The sequence below is a fragment of the Sebastes umbrosus genome, chromosome 16, assembly GCF_015220745.1.
Source record: "Sebastes umbrosus isolate fSebUmb1 chromosome 16, fSebUmb1.pri, whole genome shotgun sequence".
Taxonomy (NCBI): Eukaryota; Metazoa; Chordata; class Actinopteri; order Perciformes; family Sebastidae; genus Sebastes; species Sebastes umbrosus.
Window position 1 is genome coordinate 23,746,585 of NC_051284.1, and position 23,198 is coordinate 23,769,782.

General features: G+C 43.1%; 1 protein-coding gene across 2 annotated transcripts; it reads right to left on the reverse strand.

Moving 5' to 3' along the window:
- Positions 1-982: 982 nt before the first annotated feature.
- ttbk2a (tau tubulin kinase 2a) lies at positions 983-23,075 on the reverse strand. Of its 2 annotated transcripts, XM_037746137.1 has the most exons (16): positions 22,449-23,075; positions 15,306-15,470; positions 13,616-13,763; positions 12,261-12,334; positions 10,866-11,006; positions 10,369-10,473; positions 9,299-9,364; positions 9,046-9,138; positions 8,817-8,942; positions 8,123-8,280; positions 7,783-7,990; positions 7,472-7,689; positions 6,028-6,580; positions 4,869-5,207; positions 3,138-4,105; positions 983-2,184 (listed from the first exon to the last, which is right to left on the reverse strand). In XM_037746137.1, the coding sequence occupies exons 2-16, from the start codon at positions 15,372-15,374 to the stop codon at positions 1,737-1,739; spliced, it is 3,714 nt and encodes a 1,237-aa protein (XP_037602065.1). In that variant the 5' UTR covers positions 15,375-15,470; positions 22,449-23,075; the 3' UTR covers positions 983-1,736. The 2 variants fall into 2 exon arrangements, with proteins under 2 accessions (XP_037602065.1, XP_037602066.1); XM_037746138.1 differs by lacking the exon at positions 4,869-5,207 and having other exon boundaries at positions 22,449-23,068.
- Between the last annotated feature and the right edge of the window lie 123 nt (positions 23,076-23,198).

Genomic DNA, 23,198 nt, shown 5'->3' on the forward strand with positions numbered 1-23,198 from the left:
AATCCTCAAGCTGCCCAAAGTGCCAAGGCACACGCTGAGACAAACATCTGTGTCTGAACATTACTCGTCAGTAATGTACCTTGTGTTGCTTAAGCTCGCTACTGCTACGACTGAACAACTACCACGACGACTCCTAACCTGCGATCCCTTCATGACATTTTGATTCCCTCTTAGCAACACAGTAGGCACAAAAAGGTGTGTGTCCTCACGCACTTGACATGATTGATTGTATAAAAGGGTCACTTTGGAGTGATCCCTTCGATTTAAACATTTAATGTGAGTGACACAAAACCGTACATCCACTATCACACAGAAGGGTCGTAAGCGTCGCTAAGCATCAAAATAAATAATCTCAATAAATACAACTGTACACAAATTCTGGCTTTATGCATTTTCACATATAGCATAAAGTAAATATTTACTTTACCCTGCCTGCAATCGCCGAATGCTGAGGAGATAACTGAGTCAACCCCAGGCCAATATTTAATTAAGTTGTGATCAGCTATACTGATATTCCATCAGTATAATCCAAGTGCATTAATACTGGGGATAAACAAGTTATATTATATTGTGGAGCAGGATGCATGAAGATGAATAAACAGGATTTATTTATGTGCCCGCTGGCCCAACTAACTACTGATTACATATTATATTACTGGCTGCATCGGGAAATCACTATAGCAGCTGTTTAATTTACTCTACAACATGATAATATAAATAAAAAATGAGGACCCTGACATAAGTTATCTTAAAGGGGCACTCCACTGATTTTACACAGGGTTCAGTTTACTCGTCATGAGGAGTATTCAGCCTGTGAATGTCAGATTAGGTTTGAGACTTATTAACAGGAAGCCTTCATTACAAACTGGAGGGTTTGGAGAAGTGGGCACTTATTCTATTGAGTTGCATTATGGGAAATGTAGAAAACAGCATTTTTGGAGCTTAAGGCCCTGATCAGACAGAGCACCGCACTTCCTTTTTGTTGCCTGATCAGACAGAGCGTTTTTTTTTGCAGTTTGCTGCGTCTTTTTTATTTTATATGTTGCTAAGCAACCACCAAAATGACTGCTAACGTTATTTTATTACAAACCATGAACTGTACGTGACTAAAATAGTTAATAGTAAAGTTTAAATTAATGAAAACAACTTACCCAAATTCCTAAATACCCGCACTAATTTGTCTCCTGCTCTTTTCTGTTCAGATCATGGTAACTACGGTTGGTAAAGTCATAAAGGTCCTGGCACACCTAGCTGACGGTCAGCCGTCGGACAGTGTGGGGCCGTCGGTGAGCAACTGTCGGTCTAGCTTTTGCGGAGTGTCCCGCACCGTCGGCTCTTGTCTGCCAGTGTCGGAGGTATTTCGGCCGATTCAGCATGTTGAATGCACTCTGTCTGATCGGGGCCTAACGGACTAAAAGTCAGGATATCTCAGCTTCTGCCGCACAGATCTTTGATCATTCTTTTACAAATCTGTCTCTCAGTCCAACAACTTCATGGAAGTGCTTTACTAAATCACTGGAGTACCCCTTTAAAGCTGGGCACATAAATGAATGACAAACCCTGTGTGCAAATAGAAGGAGTGAAGAGAACAGTGGGAAACAGCGAGACAAGTGTAAGGTTCAGACTGACAGCGAAAAAAGGGAAACTTTTACAGGAAGACTATCCTGAATGCAGTCTTCCTTATCATAATAAGAGTCTTTCCATCCTCTGCTGTGGCAGCGCAACCTGGTGGGCAACTATCTGCTCAGCTTGCTGGAGCACTTGCCCTCTCGGCTGCAGGGTTTTCCCCTGGACAGGTGGAAGGGGCCCGTGCGAGCCTGGCGGCTGCAACAGCTCTCCTGGTGGTGAGGGTAGAAGCGGCGGGGAGGTGGCGAGCCAGAGAAGCTGGGAGGCGAGCGGCTGCGTCCTAGGCAACCCCCTCCCCCGCCGCCACGGTGCTCGTGGCGGGAGGGCGAAGAGCTGACGGAGCGCTGCAGGGAGGAGGAGCTTCGTGGGGAGGCGCTAGAGCTGCGGTGGTGGTGCGGAGAGCTCGTCAGGCTGCAGACGCCCATCCTGGAGCCGCCGTGCTGGGCCGAGGAGCGGTGGTGAAGGGGGGAGCCACGGGAACCGTGCATCAGCTGAGCAAGGCATGTCAGGAGGTCTGAGTCACTGTTGCTGCCGGCTCGGATGCGGTAACGCCTGAGCCTGAGTGGGTACAAAATGCAGGGCAGGTTATGAATAACAGTCAAGTCATATATTTCAAAGCAAACCAGGAAACAGGGTCATAAATCAAATTGAGAGTCAGATGAGAGGGTCAGTATCGCTCTCCCAAGCTAATGCCAATTTCACACCAGAGCAGTGCCATGCAATGTCTACGAAAAGCTGCGGCGGCTGCTCCCGAGCTCAGCAAATTGGGAAAAGTTTAACTTTTAGCGGCGAAGTGCGCGCAAAGATCCTGTGACTCCTTTGACATGTTGACCCATGTTACAAAGAGTTTCTTCCCGCCTGAAACACATGAACACATCTCCGCAGAAAAATGTAATTATTGCTCGCCGCAGGCCGCACTTCACCACAGCCTGGTGTGAATTCGGTGTAAGCCAGCCAGTAGGTGGTCAGCTTAGCTTAGCATAAAGACTGGAAGCAAGCGCCTCTAAATCTGACAAAATTTAACCGAAAAAAAACAACAAATTGTGTTTTTGGGGGGAGTTAGTTGCTGAGTCACTGCGTCCAACCAAGAAATAGTTCAGCATCGCAAAAATTAAACAAACAAGACAATAACGTGTTAATTATTAAAATTTAGAGGGATCGAAGGTGGATTTCTTTTAGCTTTGGACAGAGCCAGGCGAGCTGTTCTCCTCTGCTTTCAGTCTTAAAGCTAAGCTAAGCTAATGACCTGCTGGCTCTGGCTTCATATTTAGCGCACAGACATGAGAGTGGTATCAATCTTCTTATCTAACTATCTGCAAGAAATAAAATATGCGAAAAATTCCTTTAATCAGAAGAATCAATCAGCAGAGTGAATTAATGTGTAATGGGTTTTCTTATGTGTTTTTAACATCTTCATGCAGTTCATTATAAATATCTGAGAACAATAATGGTTCGGTTGATTATTAAAATGTTTGATCCATGAAAGAAAAAAATGCAGATGAACAAATTACCTGCCCTCTGCTGTGGGGCGGCACGGTGGCTTCCCAGGGGGCGGGCGCGGCAGGAATTGGGCAGCCAGCTGCTCGGCAGAAGAAGCTGAATGAACAGGACGAGGGATCCGGCTCTTGCGGGACAGAGGGCTGGAGGAGGAGGAGAGGGAGGGAGCATCGTCTCCCTGGCGGTCAGAACGGGAGCCCATAAGAGAGTCCTCGTCCTGAGAGCGGTCAGAGGTGGAGGACAACGGGTCCCTAGCGAGGGAGGCCACCATGGGGCCACGTCTATCAGAGAGGGACGGGGAGGCAGTGGGAGAGGGGACAGGGCCTTGGTGGTGAGCTTTCTTCAGTAGGAGTTTCTCCTTAGCAGACCCTGCAGGAGGGAGCTCCAGCAGGCTGGAGGGCTCCAGGACTGGGATGCGACTTTGCCTCCGGTTGGGGTCCTTACGGGGGGGTGTTGGGGAGGGGGAGGCTGGTCCATTGGTCTGATCTGGGGCATGGTTCGCTTCTCTGTTACCCTCCCCCCACACCTGAGGCTCTGGGGCACAGGGAGTCGGGCCATAATCATTCTCAGGGTCTTTCAGCCTGGGGAAAGCTCCGTTACTTAAATCCCTTTGGCTGTTAACAGGAGAGGAGAGGCGTCCATTGGCAAACACAGGGCTGTGAGGGGAGCGAGGAGAGCGTGGAGAGGAAGGCGAGCGCAGAGGAGGCGAGTGTGGAGAACGGGGGGAGCGTGGGGAAGACACACAGTTTGGGCTTTGAGCTTTGTTGTGGATGTTTCCATTGACCAGCATCTCAGCCAGGGGGTCTGTGGATGTCCCTGGATGGTTGGGCACAAGGTCCTGGGGGGAACAGATGTCCGCTGTGCGCTCCTGGGCCTGCTGAGCCTCAGCTTCGGCCTCACTACGCCTCTCCAGCAGGAGGCACTGTGGCGCACTGTCTGATCCTGACTGGGAGGACAGCCCAGAGGGACGCTGAGCTGTCAACTGGAGGGGAGGGGGAGGTGGAGACACGGGAGGGAAGAGAAAGGACACACAGGTGTTACTTAAAAGATCAACCGTACTAAAATTGGGAATAAAATTGTCAAAGGCCTGTTGCTGATAGACTACAACATGTCGAGTTGTGCTGTAGTTCTGTAGCAAGAGCCTGATGCAGATGTGTGCAAAGAGAAGAATTATATAATATGGGGTAATAAATGGTGATTAGTTTGGCAACAGCATGCAATACCATAGCTACCATTATCAGACCGAAACACACAAAGTGCTATGGCAGTGTCAGTCAAGCTGTGAGTACTAAACCAGCAAGTAGGACAGGAAACGTTCACGCAACTTCGCAGGGGGCTTCAGCGAAGAGAGGGTGAGGAACAAATACAGGGAGAGAGAGAGAAAGAGAAAGATAGAGAGGACAAAGACGATCTGAAACAAAAGAGACCATGCAACCTGTAGTCATGACTCGACATTCCAAACACACATGCCACAATCAGACAAACACACATCCCTATTCAGATCACAAGGACACATGTCCAGACACAAGGACACATCTGACCCATGCTCTGTCTGGCCTGCACAATGCCCCTCATGGTTTCTGGAGAGAGCTACAACACAATAAACAAGCCAACTCAACAAAGAAGCCAAAATAAGCAACTTATACAAAAAAAAGAAAGAAAGAACAAAAACAGCCGGTGTGTTGCGACTGACGTAGAGGAAGCTGAATGGAGTTTTTTTTACGAGACTGTGACGGGCTCATCACCTGCTGGAGCTGGGCACGAGTGATGCGTATGACAGAGGGAAACTTGGCGTTGGCAGCACCCGCCGGGATGGCCGGCAGTTTCCTGCGACTGGGTGAGCGGGTGCCGGGGGCAGGGTGTGGTGGTAGTGGTAGGGAGGCGTGGCAGGAGGAAGAAGAGGAGGGGCGCTCCTGCTGCTGGGGGTCGACGGACTGGCTGCGCCTCATGTTCAGCGGCTGGCGCAGATGCAACGGGTCCGACAGGGTGGTCAGGAGTGTGTGAGGGCTGGGGGAGCGCAGAGGGATGGGGCTGCATGTCCGGAACGCGACCTCTTCAGGCAGCGATGGAGGAGAGGTGGGGAGCTAAGAGAGGGGGAGGAGAGAAGTGGGAGGTGGAGAGAGGAGGAGTGAAGGAGTGAGAAGATGGGAGGAGGTGTGTTGTGAGGTAGGACAAGCAGGTGGGGGAGCACGATGTTGAGTTGTTTTGAACGGGTTAAGCGACGGGAGGATTATAAATATAAAGGGATAATCTTAGGTTAGAGAAGGAAGACAGAGGCGAGGTAGGTAGATTTTGGGAAGGTTGTGTACATTATCAACTTGGAGGCAGTTGTTCTGGATGTAGGAGAGAATGAGGGGACAGTTATTCCTCTTGTAGAGAAAAAAGTTGTGTAAAAGTGGTTTATGTTGGATTGAGCAGGATTTCGGTGGGCTGGCTGAAGATTATAAAAAGTAAAGGAGCAAAAAAGTAATTTAAACTAAGCAAACCAAAAGCATATTTTGTAAATAAATTATTTTTGAAGTAAATAAAACCAACCAAACACATTGCAAATATCTGCAAATAAGATCAAATTATGCATGATATCTAATGCAAATCAAAGTGCATTTCAAAGCCATAAACTCTCTTTCCCCCCATGCTGTGATCTGATAAAGCTTGTGACACAAATATATTTTTTTCTAACATATAAACACAAGCGAATAAGCGTGAAAACACAAAGCAGTAACACTTAGCTTCATACTAAAGCAAGATGCAGCTGGTGGAACTCTGACTGTTGTATGATTTTAGCATTGAGGCTCTAAAGCTAGAACTCTGACTCGGTACAGCTTTTTAACGTTGTAAAATGCTGACTACAGTCAGTATCATGTATGCCATGTTGTGAGATGGCCTTCAGATGAAAGGGCTTACCTGAGTGAGGACTCCCTCAGCCAGAGCTTCAGCTGGGCTGGTCGGAGTGACGGTGGGCAAAGCCCCTGGAGGGCCCACGCTAAGCTCCAACTTGTCCAGTTTTGCGCTTCCCTTGGAGGAAGCCGTGCTTTCTTGTTTAGCTTTGCCAGAGTGAGGGCTCGGATTGCCCCGTTCCCATCCAGGAGACTGATCCCCCGGCTGGAGCACCTCTGGCTCCTCATCCTCCTCCGAGGGGCTGGTGGTAGCCTTGGCTCCTGGAGAGCCACTGGGCGGCTCCACCATCACCCACTCCCTTGAGTCAATTTCATGCCTCCCAGAGCTCAGATTGAGGGCCACAAAGCCCCCGCTGCTGGCTGCCCCCTCTCCCTGATCCAGAGATCCACAGGATGCCGGCTTAGGAGAACCACCACCAGACAAGAACTCCTCGTCATAGTGCCAGACCCGATCGGGACGCTCCCCGGCAGGTACAGCTTGACCCTGAGTTACTGGGATGATTGCAGCCCCGTCAGCCTCCTTGTCCTGGTGCTGGGCGCCAAGCTGCTGCTTCCCCGAGCTGAACAAGACAGAAGACAGATGCAAACAACCTACTCTCTATCTCAGGAACATTTAGAAAAAAACTGATGTTAAAGGGTAACTTCGGTATTTTTCAACCTGGATCCTTTTATTCTCATGTTTTTGTGACTAATAGAGACAACAAATTGGTCCAGTACTGAGGGAGAACGACGTAAGCAGCCGCGAAACGAGCAGCGAGAGCAAGTGGGCAGCGTCAATGTAACATTACGTCCACTAAAAGTGTTTGTTTTTGGCACTGACAGGCTCAGATTGTTATTCTAAATTTCTGACAACATTATGGAAAGGACCCTACAGAGGAATAAAAAGTTTTTCTTACCTTATTGTGTCCACACTTCAAGCAGAAGTCTCCTTGTGAAATCTGAATATCCATGTACTTAGGCTCAAATAATAACAAAATAAAGACCTCATCCACATTGTTGAAATCATCTAAATATTCAGCCATGACTTTGAAAATCTTTTAGATAACACTAAGCTATGCTGTCTTTACTCCAACACAACAAACTCTGCCTGGCTGCCACTCGTGTTTACACCATGGATGTATTCCTCTATTCCACTGTTGTCTTCCAGCAACGCGTCACCTCGCAATATTTCAGAACAAGACTTCTCCTTGAGCGAGACTCTTTCCATAATGTCAGACACTTATAAGAACAATCAGGGCCTGTCATGGCAAAAACAAGCACTTTTAGTGGACGTAAATGCACCATATGAGCAGCTTCCATCTACAGCATTCTTCCTCAATACTGGACCAATTTCAGAAATTGTTGTCCCTATTAGTCAGTTAGACACAAAAACATGGAAAAAATAAGATCCAGGTTGAAAAACACTGAAGTTACCCTTCATCATAGATGGATCAGTTACTTGACAGACATACCAGGCTTCCAGGAAGCGCTCTGGACTGGCCTTGGACTCAAGGCCGAGCCTCCTCTCCAGCTCAAAACTGTGAATGTTGCGGAGCTTCCTCAGCAGGGGACCCTCACGGTCTGAAGGCACCACCTCAGAGTGCAGTTTCACTGGGGAGCCTAGGCTTGGCCCAGCATAGGGGCTCTGGTGTCCATGGTTGCCCTGGTTGTTGCTGTGTTCCTCCTCCGCCTGTGGAAAGCAGTCAGTTTTGTTAGTGACTAAAAAAACAGGTGAATTTCAATTAATTCTCTGAGAGCACTTGAGGTGATAAAACCAGTCTACCTTCCAGACTGCCGTCCTGATGCGGTTACGGTTGCGGTCCAGCTCCTCCCAGACGTCAGCCTCCTGGTTGCGGTGCAGGTGGAGGGGAGAGCCCGGCATGCGATCTGGAGCGGGGTTGTTCTCCACGTCGCTGAGCTGCTCGTCCTGCAGAACCTCGTCTGTGTTTTCCCTCATCAGGTCGCCGGGGATCAGGGAGGCATTCGCCATACTGGGGCAACAAAAGGTACAAACATTATTTCATATTTAAGGCTATAAAAGACATTTTAACCACAGCGATATACAATATTTAATACAAATAATTAACATAACATTTTTGTTTTTTTCTCTCGATCAAACGTACCCCATGTGTGCCGGAGTGAGGCGGGTGTGATGTTGCGGTGTTGTGGCGCTGGCACTGATTGTCAAAGTGCCGTCAGTGCCTGTTCGCTCCCAGTCGTAAGGGTCGTTCTCCACAACATTGTAGGTTTTCATGCTGTTGTCAAACACTGACATCAGCAGCTGTAACAACACAACAATACATAATTAATTGTGAGGTTTTTATTTAGTGAGATTTCACAGAAATCAACAGAAAACGTGTATTGAACATTTCATAGCACTAGGGCTGCCACTAACAATTACTTTCATTATCGATTAATCTATCGATTCTTTTCTAAATTGATCGATTAATCGTGAATAGTGAAAAATAGTGAAAAATGTCCATCCAAGTTTCTCAAAGTCCAGGATGATGTCTACAAACGTCTTGTTTTGTCAGTCCAAGACCCAAAGACATTCAGTTCAATATGAGAAAAAACAGAAAAAGCAGAAAATCTCCATATTTGAGAGGCTGAAAACAGCATTTTCTGCCATTTTTGCATGACAAATTACTTCAACGATTAAGCAATTATCAAAATAGTGGATTACTTTTCTGACGATGCACACTTTTACTAAAATATCAAACTATATCATCAGTTGCTGAAACATGCTGCATTTCTATGTAGTCAGAAACTAAATTCCCTTTTTATTACTGTAAATCCAAATTAGAGAAAATGTGTCACCTGGTAGTCAGGCTTCGTGAAGTAGTCGAGGCTGGCGATGTGCTCCAGGAACACACCGAACTCTGCTGGCAGGTGTTTGAGCATCAGACGATGGTCGTAAGTGTCCTTCAGCTTCCCCACATGTTCCTGGGAATGAGCACACACACACCTGTCACATCTCATCACCTACAGCTACCTGGACGGGGCTGTTTAGTTCCCGTGAAGGACGGTGATTATTGTTTGTCCTTACTTTGTCCTTGATCTTCCTCCACGGCAACTGACCAACCAGAAACTCCACCAGCATGTAGAAGAGAGACCACAGGTCATCGTGACGACCCATCTCCTGCACAATTACACCAGGGTGGAGTTAACATTAATACAATAATATTTCATCATAAACCATGACAAAAAAAGAGATAATTGTGTAAAGCAAATGAATAAACACGTGTAGGACAGCGTCACTGATTACACAAGGCTGTAGTACAGGGCAGATCGATACTGACCTTATTCTTGTGAGCATTGACAGACGCATAACGGACGGTTCCCCTGAAACCTGCCACTGGACGGGGCTGACAAACAAAGACACAACACACACATTAAATGCTAATATAAATGTATTTTAAACTATAGATCTTCAGCCAAAAATAACAACAAAATGAAAATAAACTTCTTATATATTCATATCTTTAATCTAACCTTTAATCCTTAGCATTAAACCTGCATGGACTCATTTTTTGGCACTTGCGGGCAGCTCAACTTGCAACAGAATTTAGACATCACATTATTCTAAAAAGGTTATGTGACACATTACACATAGTCATTTGATTCATGGTTAATTTGTAGAAAACTGTTAAATCATCTGTTTAATAACTAAAAAGGGGCCGTTGACACCAGTCAGAGTTACCGCACGGGAGCAAAATAATGTACTGCTGTGGACAGGGCCGACAGCAAAACTTATTTTATCCACCTAAAAGAAAGGCTCACCTAAAAAAATTGTATACTGTTTAAGTGTACGCTATACTTAGAATATTTTCACCACTTTACCTTGCCGTCAGACAGCCCTTTCCGATGTGGAGCTGAAGCCGTCATCTATGCTCTTGCATAGAGAGTCACACAATAGCACAAACTAACTAACCGATGGCGGCAGCGGTAGATCAGCAACCACCGTGTTCTGCGAGGTAAAATTAATTTTTTTTTCAATGGAGTCTGGTGGCTTTGACGAGAGCGTAGATGGATACAATGGCTTCAGTTCCCCTATCGGACAGCAAGGTAAAGTGGTGAAAATATTGTAAGTATAGCGTACACTTAAGTTGATATTGATTTTTTTAGGTGTGCCTTTTCGGTGGCTAAAATATGTTTTGCTGCCGTCCCCGTCCACAGCAGTACAACGCTTTGCTCCTGTGTCGGTAACTTCTGTCTGCTTCTCCAAACTGAGGGCGTGCCGACAGTCATCTACTGTAGATAATACACTGACTATGGTTAAGTACCTCATACAACCCCACTTCAAAACACCCGAGCTATCCTTTTAAGCTCAGTATAGTGAAAACTCAGTAACAGAGAGGAGGGCACTTACAGGTCGGACCTCCTGGCAAGAGTTGGTGAACTGACGAGCCAAACCAAAGTCCAGCATGTAGCAGGTTCGACAGGTACTCGGGAAGCGGCCCATTGCGAAATTGGACTGAAGAAGAAAAAACAGGAGGCAAAAAAATAATCAAATGTGTGAATTCGATCACAATAAAATCTCTATTTTTTTTGTAGATTTATATTACTGAAGCCCCGGAGGAATAAATGTGTTCCTCTGGTGGAATATAATTTAATACAGCAGCTCAGAAGATATTTACATTCAGCAACATTTTGGGCGTTTAGCCAGCACTCATAGCGAGCCAGCTTACTGGAAGTGCAACAAATACTGAATCAGCAACAATTCCAGCAGCCAATAACAAAAAAAGTTGCGCTCACTACCCGGACAGCAGCAATAAAAATATGATCATGTGTCGGGAATATATGCAGTAGAAGCTAGAAGGCAATGAGATAATCTCTCTCTGCTGCACACGGCTGACTGTGACTCACCGGTTTGATGTCACGATGCAGGAAGCCGACAGAGTGGATGCTCTCGATGGCCTCCAGGATCTGGCGACCCAGACGCAGGGTAGTGCTGATGCTGAAAGTTCCACGCGTCATACTCCTCCTCAGGTCAGCCAGGTTACGACCCTGAGAGAGAGAGAGCACATGTACCAGATCAGTTAGTCTGATAAATTCCACCTTCAAGAAACACAGCAGGACCTCTGTCTGTCTTAACAAACATGACATACCAAACATATCTATCTAGTTTATCTCTTTTGGAAGCAACACAGTGGAACTGGAATAAAAATAAAATCACTATTAAAAGTCTTACTGGCTTAAATGTTTGACAGTGGTGGCAGCCAAATGTGTTGAGTGGACACAAAACGGTGAGAAAAAATATAAATTCAGCTGCACCGATCATCTATAATTAAACACGTGGTGCGGTCGGGAGTCAGTGCAGTATATACGAAAATATATACCATTCCTGTGGTTACGGTGGTATAAATCAAAACCAGACCGCACTTTCAAAACACTCAAAGCTCACATAAAGTATTTGTGTATTTGTGATCATGACTTTGGTATCACAGCCTCGTGTGCTGGATGCAGTGACTGAAACTAATTTGATGCCTCAGTAGATCGCAGCAGGTGATTTATTGTGTGAAAAGTCTGCAGAAACGCTGCCTGGATCATCTCTACATGGAGATTATGGCTGCTATAAATATAAATATTTTTTTGCCATGCGAGCAGGATGGGATGGCAATGTCACTTTGGTCCACGCTGAAATGTCTGCGTAGTGTGAGAAATGCCTTGCAATATTAAAATAGCTTTGTTTTGTACGACCAACTGTCTAAACCCCCAGAAATATTACATTTTCTTATAATTATATGTGTGTATGATGTTCCCTGTGATTTTCCTGGGGGGTTTATCCCTATCTATTTTGCACTCATCCCAAATGGATTACATTAGTATTTTATCATATGGGCTTTTTATGCTGTATTTTGTCTTGATTGTTTCTTTATTTATTTATATTCTCTCTAATCTCTCTAGATGACACTTCAGTCAAGCAACCAACCAAATTTGATCGCACATTTTAAATATGTATTTTCAGCTTTTCATATGACTAGAAGTCATTTGAGCTATATTTAACATACTAACATAACATTTTTCTGTATATTTATATTTTTTCATAAATACATTGTAGGCCTAAAAATTACTTCAACGACGAATCAATTAACAAAATAGTTGCCGATTATTTTTCTGTCGATCAAATAATTGTTGCAGATGTCTGTCATTTTTGCTTAATAAATTACTTGAACAATTCATCAAATTTGTTAACAAAAATTTGCTCGATACACAAAAAGATCAGTTAAAAGTGAGTGCTTAAGAGGCATTTAGACCAACCTGAAGCTCCATCACGACGTAGTTAAAGCGGTCGTTGCGGCCGCATCCCACAAAGCGACACACATGGTCTTTACCTGAGAAATAAAGAAACACAGTTTCAGGATACTTTCGGAGGAGACGATAAGGTCACTTCACAGTCACCTGGCTGACGTCAGCCGCATCGTTTGTTCGTAAGATGCTGCGTGAATCATGATGATGTGCATGTTCATATTTCCCAGCTCACTGCCCTCCCATTGCCAGCTTTCCTGTATGACTACCCCGCTGATTTATAGGCTATAGCACACAACACAAGGTCTACACATGTGCATGAATTTGCCTTGTGTGTTTGTGCATACGAGTATGTGAGCAAATGTGTGTGTGTGTGTTATGGTCTCAAAGGACATTGCTGCACTGGCAGCTAGACTGCAGCCACGCCCCGAACCCTTCAGTGAATGCAAACAGTTTCTAACCAAACCTCCATGTTAAAAACACTACTTTTAGAATTCACCAAATTCTTATACAATAAATCTAAATAATATAATAAAATAATCTATTATTATTAGCTCGATATGACCCATTGGTCTTTGTATAAGGCCGGTATAAGGTCAGCTGGGCGGGGTCTTGAGTTCAGCCCGTCTCAAGTTGCATGCTGGTTCCCTCAGGAAGCAACAAACCCATGATGCCCGAGGCCGCAGCCATTAGACGCCAAACATGATCCCAGCCCATTGATTTTCCTCTCAGAGGGGAGAGAGAGAAAAAAAGGGCATAATGGTGAAAAGGCAGGAAAAGGAGAGGGGAGGGAAAAAGACACGGTTAAAGAAAGAGAGAAAGGAGTAAAACTATACAATCCCCCCCCCCTGAAGGAGCTCTCTTTTGTTGATCATGTGTCTCTACTGTGAGACGGTGGGAGTGTCCAGGCACATAAACATGAACATTCCTCTTGTACTAGTACTCTGGTACTGCTGTTACTGCCATCTGAAACTGTTACTTTAAAAACTCCACGATTAAAACACAAGATGAGGAAGATGTAGAACGATTTATCCGCTGAATGACGGTGTGTTTTAGCACGGCAGAGACTGAAGCAAACTGAGCTGAACCGTGGGCCAAGTTGTGTTTTCAGATGAGTTGGATGATTTATATCTGGTCTCAGAGGGAGACATAATCATACCCTGATATCGATGCACCAAGGCTATCTCGGTTTTTCTGCTTCTTTGTTTTATCAATCCAGGAATAATTATTGACAGAAAATGTTTCTCTTAAGCGTTAGTTTTTCTGCCAGGAACGATGCACTCAGTGTTTTCAATAGGTCACCACGCCGAGGAGGATCAATCAATACCAGAAATGTAACCAAATCCACCGAATCCATTTCGACTCACCCTGGAGCTTCTTGAGCACGGCGACCTCCATCTTGAGCACCTGTTTTGGCTGCTGGGCCGACTCCACCTTCAGCGCCACGCTGACCCGCGTCAGCAGGTCCACCGCCTCGTAGATCTCCCCGAACCCGCCGCCCCCGATCTTCTTCACCTAGAGGAAGACAATGAAAACACTGCATAAGAAAGAATACCACATTTACAGTCTGTGGGTAAAGTGCATGGACAACACAACATTTCTTTGCTCTCTACACAGGTAGGTCAGGGGTCAAGGTCAGCAACATAAAATCCTCGATAAGGTTTGCGTCTTGCTCAAAGACTCTTCAGCAGGGGAAAACGCTTGTCATGTAAAGGCTTGAAACTGTCCTGTTTTTCTGAAGTTTAGAATATCCTGGTAGGGAGCAGTGTTAAATATGTTTCACTACGGTAGTGTTTTTGTTTTGACTATATTCAACACTGACTTCACTATTTATGAAACTTCCTTTTTTGTTTACCTGAGGGCTGTACTAACAAATTATTATTTTCATTCATTTGCTTATTATTTTCTCAATGAATGGTTTCGTCTGTAAAATGCCAGAAAAAAAGTGAAAAATGCTAATCACAAGGTGACATTTTCACATTGCTTGTTTTTAGTGCTGAAGAGAGAGCAGAAAGGAAAACCCTCATATTTGAGGTGCAGAAACTAAGTAGTGTTTGACATTTTAGTGTAGCTTGAAAGGTTACTTCAAAGATTAGTCATCAAATAAATAAAGATCAGAATAGTTGCTGATTCTTTTTCTCTCTAATCGATTAATCGACTAATCGCTTCAGTTCTACCTGACTGCAATAAATTAAAGAGTTCCTGTACTTGGTGCTGATAGCATTTGCACTGATGAAGGCCTAAAGAAGGCTAAAGTAGTTGTACACTTTAGGGCTCTAACTACCGATTATTTATAGAAGCTGGAATCATACTTTTGACTTTTCTTTTTTTTAATTACTCAAACCGATTAATCGATTATCAAAATACTTGGCCATTAATTTAATAGTTGACAACAAATCAATTAATCTGATTTACCATTGCAGCTTTAGCACACTTTTCTTAATAAATATGACACCAAGAACTGCATGTGATTCATTTCACAATGCTCTCTCTCTCTTCTTTAATTCATGTTTCACTCTCACCTCTCAGCGCTAGTAGAGCTTTAATTTCTCCCACGTGTCCTTCACTGTCCTCCACACACACACACGGTGTTGTGTCGCACTAGGAGCTAAAGTCGTGGGATTATCTGCAGCATTCTTATGTAACTCTGCTCCTCAGAAGACAGGAAGTGGTGCCAGCCTGCCAGTGAGGAATAACAGCCTCACATGGCAGCCAGGCTGGCAAGGCAGTGAGAGACATTGGCCCCCGGAGAGCACTGCTGCTGCTGCTGCTGCTGCTGCCTATAGCACACTGCACTGCCACAAATAGCTATACGGGCTATTTTTGGATCTCCCGTACTGCAGCAGCCCTACCTGGACAGAGACACTCGACCCCAAACTGTCCGAGCCACAGGTGAGATGCTTTAGAGGGAAAGCAGGGCTCATATAGGCAGGGGAAAGCATTGTCTGATGAACAAAGAGTTTTTGTTTGTCGGACAGAGAGTGAGCCAGGGACAGGCAGTGATGGTGCTGGACTAACACACCGCCTATTGTCGCTGATGAATATAACGTCACTTACCACTTTCCATCGTTCCTTGACCAGGGAGAGCACGCTTAGGATGTCAGCTTGCTCCGCTCCCCCGCTCATCCCGTCTGTGGACAAGGGACGCTGTCCTCACTGCTTCCCCCCCTCGACCAGCCGCCTCAGACTGGGCCAGGCATTTGATGGCCTTGATAGAGATCCCTACGGAAGCCCAAGAGACACAAAACTGTCAGAAATTGAGGAACAAATCACAAGAAAATCAGATGAATTCTGGTTATTTAGGCTCAGTGGTTCCCAACCTGGAGTCCAGGCGCCAAAGACCACAGGGGGTGCACCAGGATTTGTCTGCTCAGTCAAAATCAGATTTGCTCATGTATAACTAAAATCATAATAACACACTTACTGGATATTTTATACAAAAGTCTGTATAAAAAAATATTTAAAAAGATATATTTTTTTTAAACTTAGTAGCAAAATCTAACTAAATATTCAATCCATATTTGTTGGCGTTTAGCCTTTCAAAAACAACACTTTCACAGCGGTCAAAAACCTATTTGCTCTCCCACTTGACGCAGCAATCCAACAGCACCATAAATTACATTTATTTAACCACAATAACCAAAAATCTAACAGTATTATAGTGAATTAATGAAGTTGTTACCAAAAGAAAGATCACATTATGTATCTACATACGCTTGGCGAATCTATCAAGACGTCATCACTTTATTTATGTTGATGAAAGGGACGAGTTAAATGAATTAAAGAAAGCTGAAGTAGGGGGGTCTTCAAGGAAAATAGGTTGGGAACCGCTGATTTAGGCCACTCTGCACTAAACTGATATCTTCAGCATCTTGAGATAATGTTCTTGGGTGGATTCATTGAGTGGAATATACAAACGGCCTGTTTTTTTTCGGACTGGTTGAACTACATGTGAAAGTTTGAAAGTCTCCCCCAGTTGGGAGACATAGTTAAACCCCTGGCTTAATGTCTGGAGCTTTTCTGATACTCGACCATCGCTGCAGCCGCCACACCTGCTGCCAGCAGCTGTCTTTATCCAGACAAACCCGCCCCACCAACTCGCAGGCAAAAGTCCTGCGTCTTAAATTACAAAGAGGCTTCATCTTAGTATCATTTTTCCAGCAATTTATCTTCTGTGTATGACAGCCAAGGAGCAGGTCTAGTAAAGAATGTAGTCTTGTCAGATATAATGAGGCTGTTTAATCTGCCTGGTTTTGCATTAACTCTGGTTGTGTAATATGGCAGACGAAGTTCAAGCTTACTTTTATTAAGACAAGATTAATTTGTCCTTACAGTAGGGAAATGTGCCTTGAACATAAAGGCTGCCACATAGAAAAACATACAATTATAGTGTAGCAATAGACATAACATGCAATAAAATACGTGCAAGTGGCCGTCCCTGACCTGCAGGGCGTGGCGGAGGGGCATTTCTGAAAAAGGAAAGGGGTGCGCTGGATTTATTTAAAGACAAAACGTGAGCGTTACTGTGAAATGGAATGCAGCACAATTATTTATTTTTTTACGATTATCTTGTTTTCATAATCATTGGAAGCCAAAATCGTGGTTGTAGTATTATGTAATAAAATTATTTTGGTTCAGATTCTCTGCAGGTTTTTCTTTTCCCAGAAGGTGAATGAACTAAAGAGCTGAAAAAACAACTGTCCTGCTGGAGGATTTCTTTGCAGCCTGGCAACCAAAAAGCTGTTCTTATTTATTAAAACAGGGCTGGGTGATATAGCCAAAATCTTCTATGCCAATATAGGTAATTTAATATCTTGATGAACGATATACATCACGATATAGCATGTTTTCTGGTAATTCAATAAATAAATAGGTTTATGAAATAACCACATTGTAAAGCCTATTTTTGTGTGAATTAAATACTGATATTAAGTACTGATTTGTATTTTCCTCATTTTAGGAATTTGAGTGCAAAATGAACCAAAAGCTTTACGTGAGATTATAGAGAAATACATAAATATAGGCATAGCTTATATCACAATAGTAAAAATATAGAAAAATACTGTATATACAATAGAAATTTTATATCGTTTTGATGATATATTACGTTAGTAAATTGTTCATAATAAAGCCATTAGTTACAACTTGCAACCCCTTTATAAAGGGAGACTTATCAATACATTTATTGCCATGTGGCACAAGCAGGCTGTCTGTACAGCACGCATCAAATGGAGTTTCCCCTGTAAAAGTAAAAGTGTATACTCTGCTGTATTATACAACATCCATAGATAAGCATTCCTCCAGAGAGCACACGCTGGTAACTTCCTTCAGTCTGGCTTCAAACACTCAAAGCAAAACCCGACTTCGATTCATCATTCTGCACACGGCGTTGTGCAGGCGTTCAACGGTTATGCAACGAGCCTTCAAAACACTATTTGGTTACAGGGCATGATCCCGACATCAAGGAGGCAATCAATCCCATCATGCACCAGGGTGAGGCTGGGAGATGGGAGAGGGCAAAGCGTGGTTAGACTAGATAACAGTGAAATGACACGCATGAAATGTGACCCAGGGTTGAGAGTCAGGAGGAAGGTGGACGCTAACACGCAGATGATGACACTGCTGGATGACATTTCTCAGGATCATAAGACATATTATTACTCTAACAGCCTTTGAAGTGTATTCTTTTAGTATGTAGTTACTATTTATTACCATCGTCTCTAGATTATGTGAATTACTATGTTCACTGTCCAAGATTAAGAGAGTTTTTTTATATAATTATAATGTATCTAGGGCTGGGCGATAATTATTTAATATATAAATAATAATTTCTTTCAATGGAGTCATATCGTAATTAAATCATATATCGAGATACACATTTATATTGTCTAAATTGATAATAAGATGCACATACTAACTCAAATTTCTCAGAAAATCTGTTCATTCAAGTTCTTAATTAAATGAGAAAATACTTTGAATTTGTCAAGTATCTAACTCACACAGGAGTATACAAAAATAGGCTTTACCATGTGGCTATATCATATAAACTATTTATTTATTGAATTACCAGAAGATATGAAGTTATGATTTGGGCCATATCACACAGCTCTAAAAATGTATGTATCTGTATAACATACAAACTATATTTATATTTATATAAACCAAAGTATGTTTATGACCTGATGACACTTGATGAAAAGTCGGGGGGGGGGGTCACCAAAGTTATTACAGTTCATCCTACAGGGAACATGGAGGTGTGTACCAAATTGCATAGCAATTGGTACACACAATATCTGGACAATATTTGTCCAGATATTTCACTCAAATGGTGTTAGAGGAAATATCAGGGGATCACCAAAGTCATTATGATTGATCCTCTGGGGATCATGAACGCCTGCACAAACCATCATGGCAATCCTTCAAAACAATTACTGAGACATTTCGCTCTGGACCAAAGTGGTGGAGCAGCCGACAGACAGACTGGACGAACAGAAGTTGATCTGAGCCAGGCTTGTGCCAACACCTTTCTTAAAACCATACTGGTCAAAGCTGAACCAAACTTCTATAAAGGTCTGTCAATGGCAGGCACTAAAACCTGTATTTTCTCCTCATGTGTAGCATCTGCAAATCATTTTAGACACAGAGAAAACCAAGTGACTACATCAGTGGAATATTCTTGATATTATGCTAATCGGTGACGAAGAAACATGCTGTACAAAACCCTTTTAACCTCAGAGGGATGAGAGAGACTCGCTGTAAACACTGATTGAATAACCTCTGCTGTGAGTCTAGTGTCAGAACGTCAAGGTCACCGCAGTGTTTTCCTTCTTTTTATGTGGAGAAACACTTCGCTCTGTCACACTTGAGCTGACATGCATGAGACATTTCTTTCTTTCTGAGCACAGAAGGGATGAATGACCAATCTCTACGGCTAAGTGTGAGACAGAAAAAGTGGGAGATATAGAAGAAAGGATGGATAAGTCTGAGCCATCTTGTAGCTTTTTTATCCCTCAAAAACAGCCCAAGTGTGTCAGAATAACAGGAAAGATGCTACCTGCTAGTCAGCCCCACACAGACCGCATATAACAAGCCACTTCTCCAACACACATGCACTCAAGCACACACACCTATACACAAGTCAGGCTGCCTCACGCTGTGACTAATCTCACACCTCACAGAGAGGCTGTTCTTCCTCCTCCTCCTCCTCCTACTCCATATCAACCACCATCAATGAATAAAAAAAAAAACAGCCCAGGAGGAGCAGACTTCGGACCAAAAATTAAACCAATCTATGACAACCAGCATGAATCACACTTCCTGACCTCCTCCTGCATTTCCACGCCGACGATGGTGCAGTGCCATTTTCATCTGCTGACTGCAGCTTGTCATCATTTCTGCCCCTTTAGGTCTGCTTGGAAGTTTTCACAGCTTCATAAAGCATCATGAAATGTCAATGAGTGATGCCACCCACAGAGGATTCCTCCTCCTGCAACAACACATGGCTCATGTAAGAATAACTTGACTGAAAATCAAGCTTAAAGCTGCAGTAGGCAGAACGTTTTTGGCATCATTGGGCAAAAATTCCATAATAACCTTTCAGCATATTGTAATTCAAGTGTTCTGAGAGAAAACTAGACTTCTGCACTTCATCATGTGTGTGATTCATGGCGCAATTCAAACGGGATCAAAAAAATATTTGTCTCTCGCCGTTGACTACCGTTCATATTTCTTCTGAAATAGGGTCCCATGGTGGTCCACTGGAAGAAGCGGGACTTTGCCTCTCTATTTCAGAGAGACAGAGCGTTCCTTTTGGCTGTTCAGTCAACGGAGGCAGCTGTCAATCACTTGCAAACTCCGACCAAACGGTCAAACTAGGCAGTGCATTTTCAGATGACATGTCTCATGCACTACTGTCAGGATATAGTGACCGTTTTATAAAAAAATTCTGTCTAATCTGAGTGTGGCCTGCTGCTGCTGGACGAAACAAGTGTCCGGTCTGACAACTGTGTGTGCAGGACAAGTCCTGGACAGGAGCCAGCATGGGGAGGCCCTCCACACTCAAGTCACAGCATGGATGAACCTGATCCAGTCTGGACAAACTGTGAAGGATGAGTGTGTGTGTGTGTGTGGAATAATGGCTATCAAGGATAAACTCACCTAAATAGCAGTACTTTAAATGTATAGTGCCTCAAATCCTTCATTTTAAGAGCCATGTGTGCAAAACTAATGTAAAAAGGCAAACCTATATATATAACCTTTATTTAACTACGAAGTCACATTGAGATTATTTTACAAGTGAGACCTAGCAAGGTCAACAACATTGAATCACAGCAGCAACAATAGGCATGTTTGTTATTTAATTGAAGCGACTGCAGCTAACAGTCACCACTTCCTTTATTCCATTTTTAAAATAATTTAGCAGATCGTTCCAGGACCAAGGACCGTAGTGGATTAGGCTTGTTTTGCCAGCTTCTGTATTGATAGAAGGCACTTTAAAGGTCCCATATTGTAAAAAGTAAGATTTTCATGTCTTTTATATTATAAAGAAGGTTTAAGTGCTTTATAAATACTGTGAAAGTATTGAAGGGCTCAATATACAATTCGCAATTCCGTCAAAATGAACAAAAAACGGAGTGTTTCAGACGGAGGGTAAATACAGGCATATTCAGGCCGACAGTATGAGGAAAATAAAGTGTTTTTTTTTAACATTAAATCATGTAAACATGTTCTAGTAGAAACACAAAATACAAGTATGAACCTAAAATGAGCATAATATGGGACCTTTAAACATTTGTAATTGTCAACAGACTGAATAGATACTGGTACAGTTGTTTTCACATGGGGATGTGACAGGTTGTATTATGTGTCGATACATTTTGTCATGCATGGTGGTCAAAAAATGAAGCCAGCTACACAGCCCTACAGAAAACTCAGTGTGTATTTATTAATTTCTTTGCAAGATAGATGGTCAATATGTAAAAATGTAGACTTTTAATCCATCCAAATTTAAGCATTTGTAATTGTCAACAGACTGCATAGATACTGGTAAAGTTGTTTTCACATGGAGGTGTGACAGGTTGTATTATGTGTCAATACATTTTGTCATGATGGTCAGATAATGAAGCCAGCTATCCTCTTATTGCCAATACACAGCCCTACAGAAAACTCAGTGTGAATTTTAATTTCTTTGTACTAATATGTAAAATTTAGACTTTTGTCCATCCAAATTTAAGCATTTGTAATTGTCAACAGACTGCATAGATACTGGTGCAGTTGTTTTCACATGGGGGATGTGACAGGTTATGTATTATGTGTCAATACATTGTTGTCATGCATGGTGGTCAGAAGTGAAGCCATGCAGCTTATTTATTACTTAAAGGCTACATGCCACTGTTTTTTGTAATGTTCAAATGTTTTAATGTTTTAATATGTTTTATATGTTCTAGTAGAAACACAAAATACAAGTATGAACCTAAAAATGAGCATAATATGGGACCTTTAAACATTTGTAATTGTCAACAGACTGAATAGATTACAACCTCTAGTACAGTTGTTTTCACATGGGATCATGTGACAGGTTGTATTATTATGTGTCAATACATGTTGTCATGCATGGTGGTCAGATAATGAAGCCAGCTATTCTCTGTTGTGTTTTTTTATACTATGACAGTTTTCCTAAAATTAAATCAAATTTTTTTTTTAATTTCTTTGTACTAATATGTAAAATGTAGACTTTTATCCATCCAAATTTAATCATTTGTAATTGTCAACAGACTGCATAGATACTGGTGCAGTTGTTTTCACATGGCGATGTGGTTATGTATTATGTGTTATGTGTCAATACCTTTTGTCATGCATGGTGGTCAGATAATGAAAGCCATGCAGCTCTCCTCTCTGCAGTGGACTGACTGGTTTTTGGCTGTGGAGAGCTGCTGTTGCATAGCGAGTTGCCACAGCAGATTGTACTCAGGCGCGTCCACTAACACACAGAGAGACAGCCAGGAGGCCACGCAACCTCATCTCTCTGGCCTGGCTCTGTGTATAGATATAGGAGGTTATACTGTCACAGCTCTGACAACATGCAGGATAACAAACTCAGCTAGCTGCACGCCATAATGGGTGTGAAGAAAAGGGTCGAAACCAACCGAAGAGAGAGGGAGGTTATATAGCTCGGCCTCTCAGCGGTTTGTGAATCCTTACCTCGGGTCTTAACTGCCAATCCTTGATTCCAGAGAAGAAGAGCCGGGTGTGGTTACACTAAATCCTCGTTAAAGGGCGGCGGAGACAACACGGAGAGGAATCCCATAGCGAGATAATTAAAGTAGAAGAGGTGTCGGTCGGTTAGGCGGTTAGAAAATAAACGTTAAATATGTCTGTCGTCCCTTTTTTCTCCTCCTTCTTCTTCTGGCCGCCTGTCACCTCTCAGCATCTCTCTCCAACGGTCGCTGCTGCTGCGGATCCGTGACGTGACGTGACGTGACGACTCTCTCTCTGTGTGTGTGTGTGTGTGTGATGATCACCAGCCTTCATCTGCTCTGCGCGCGCGGCCACGATTCCATCGCCCCCTTAGCAACAAGATCAGGAGCGCGCACTGGGGTCTTTAAAAAAGCGCGTTCGCGGGAGGGAGGAGGAGGCGCGCGTTGTATACAATCACAGCTCAGCTTTTTTTTTTTTTTTTTTTTTACAGCTTTAACCTTTTTGTTGAATATTATACTAGATATACATACAAGTAACATTTAGGTAACGTTCCCTGAAGGTTTAATACCTTGGATATTTAAATAATAATACATAATAATATGGCAAAACTGTCATCTCATCAATATACATATTGTATTTTTATATTTTATATTGTATTATTTTTTATATTTTTATATTTATATTGCACTATCTCTTTTTTATTGTATTATCTTTTCATTAGCACCTATGGGATTGTCACAATCTAATTTCGTT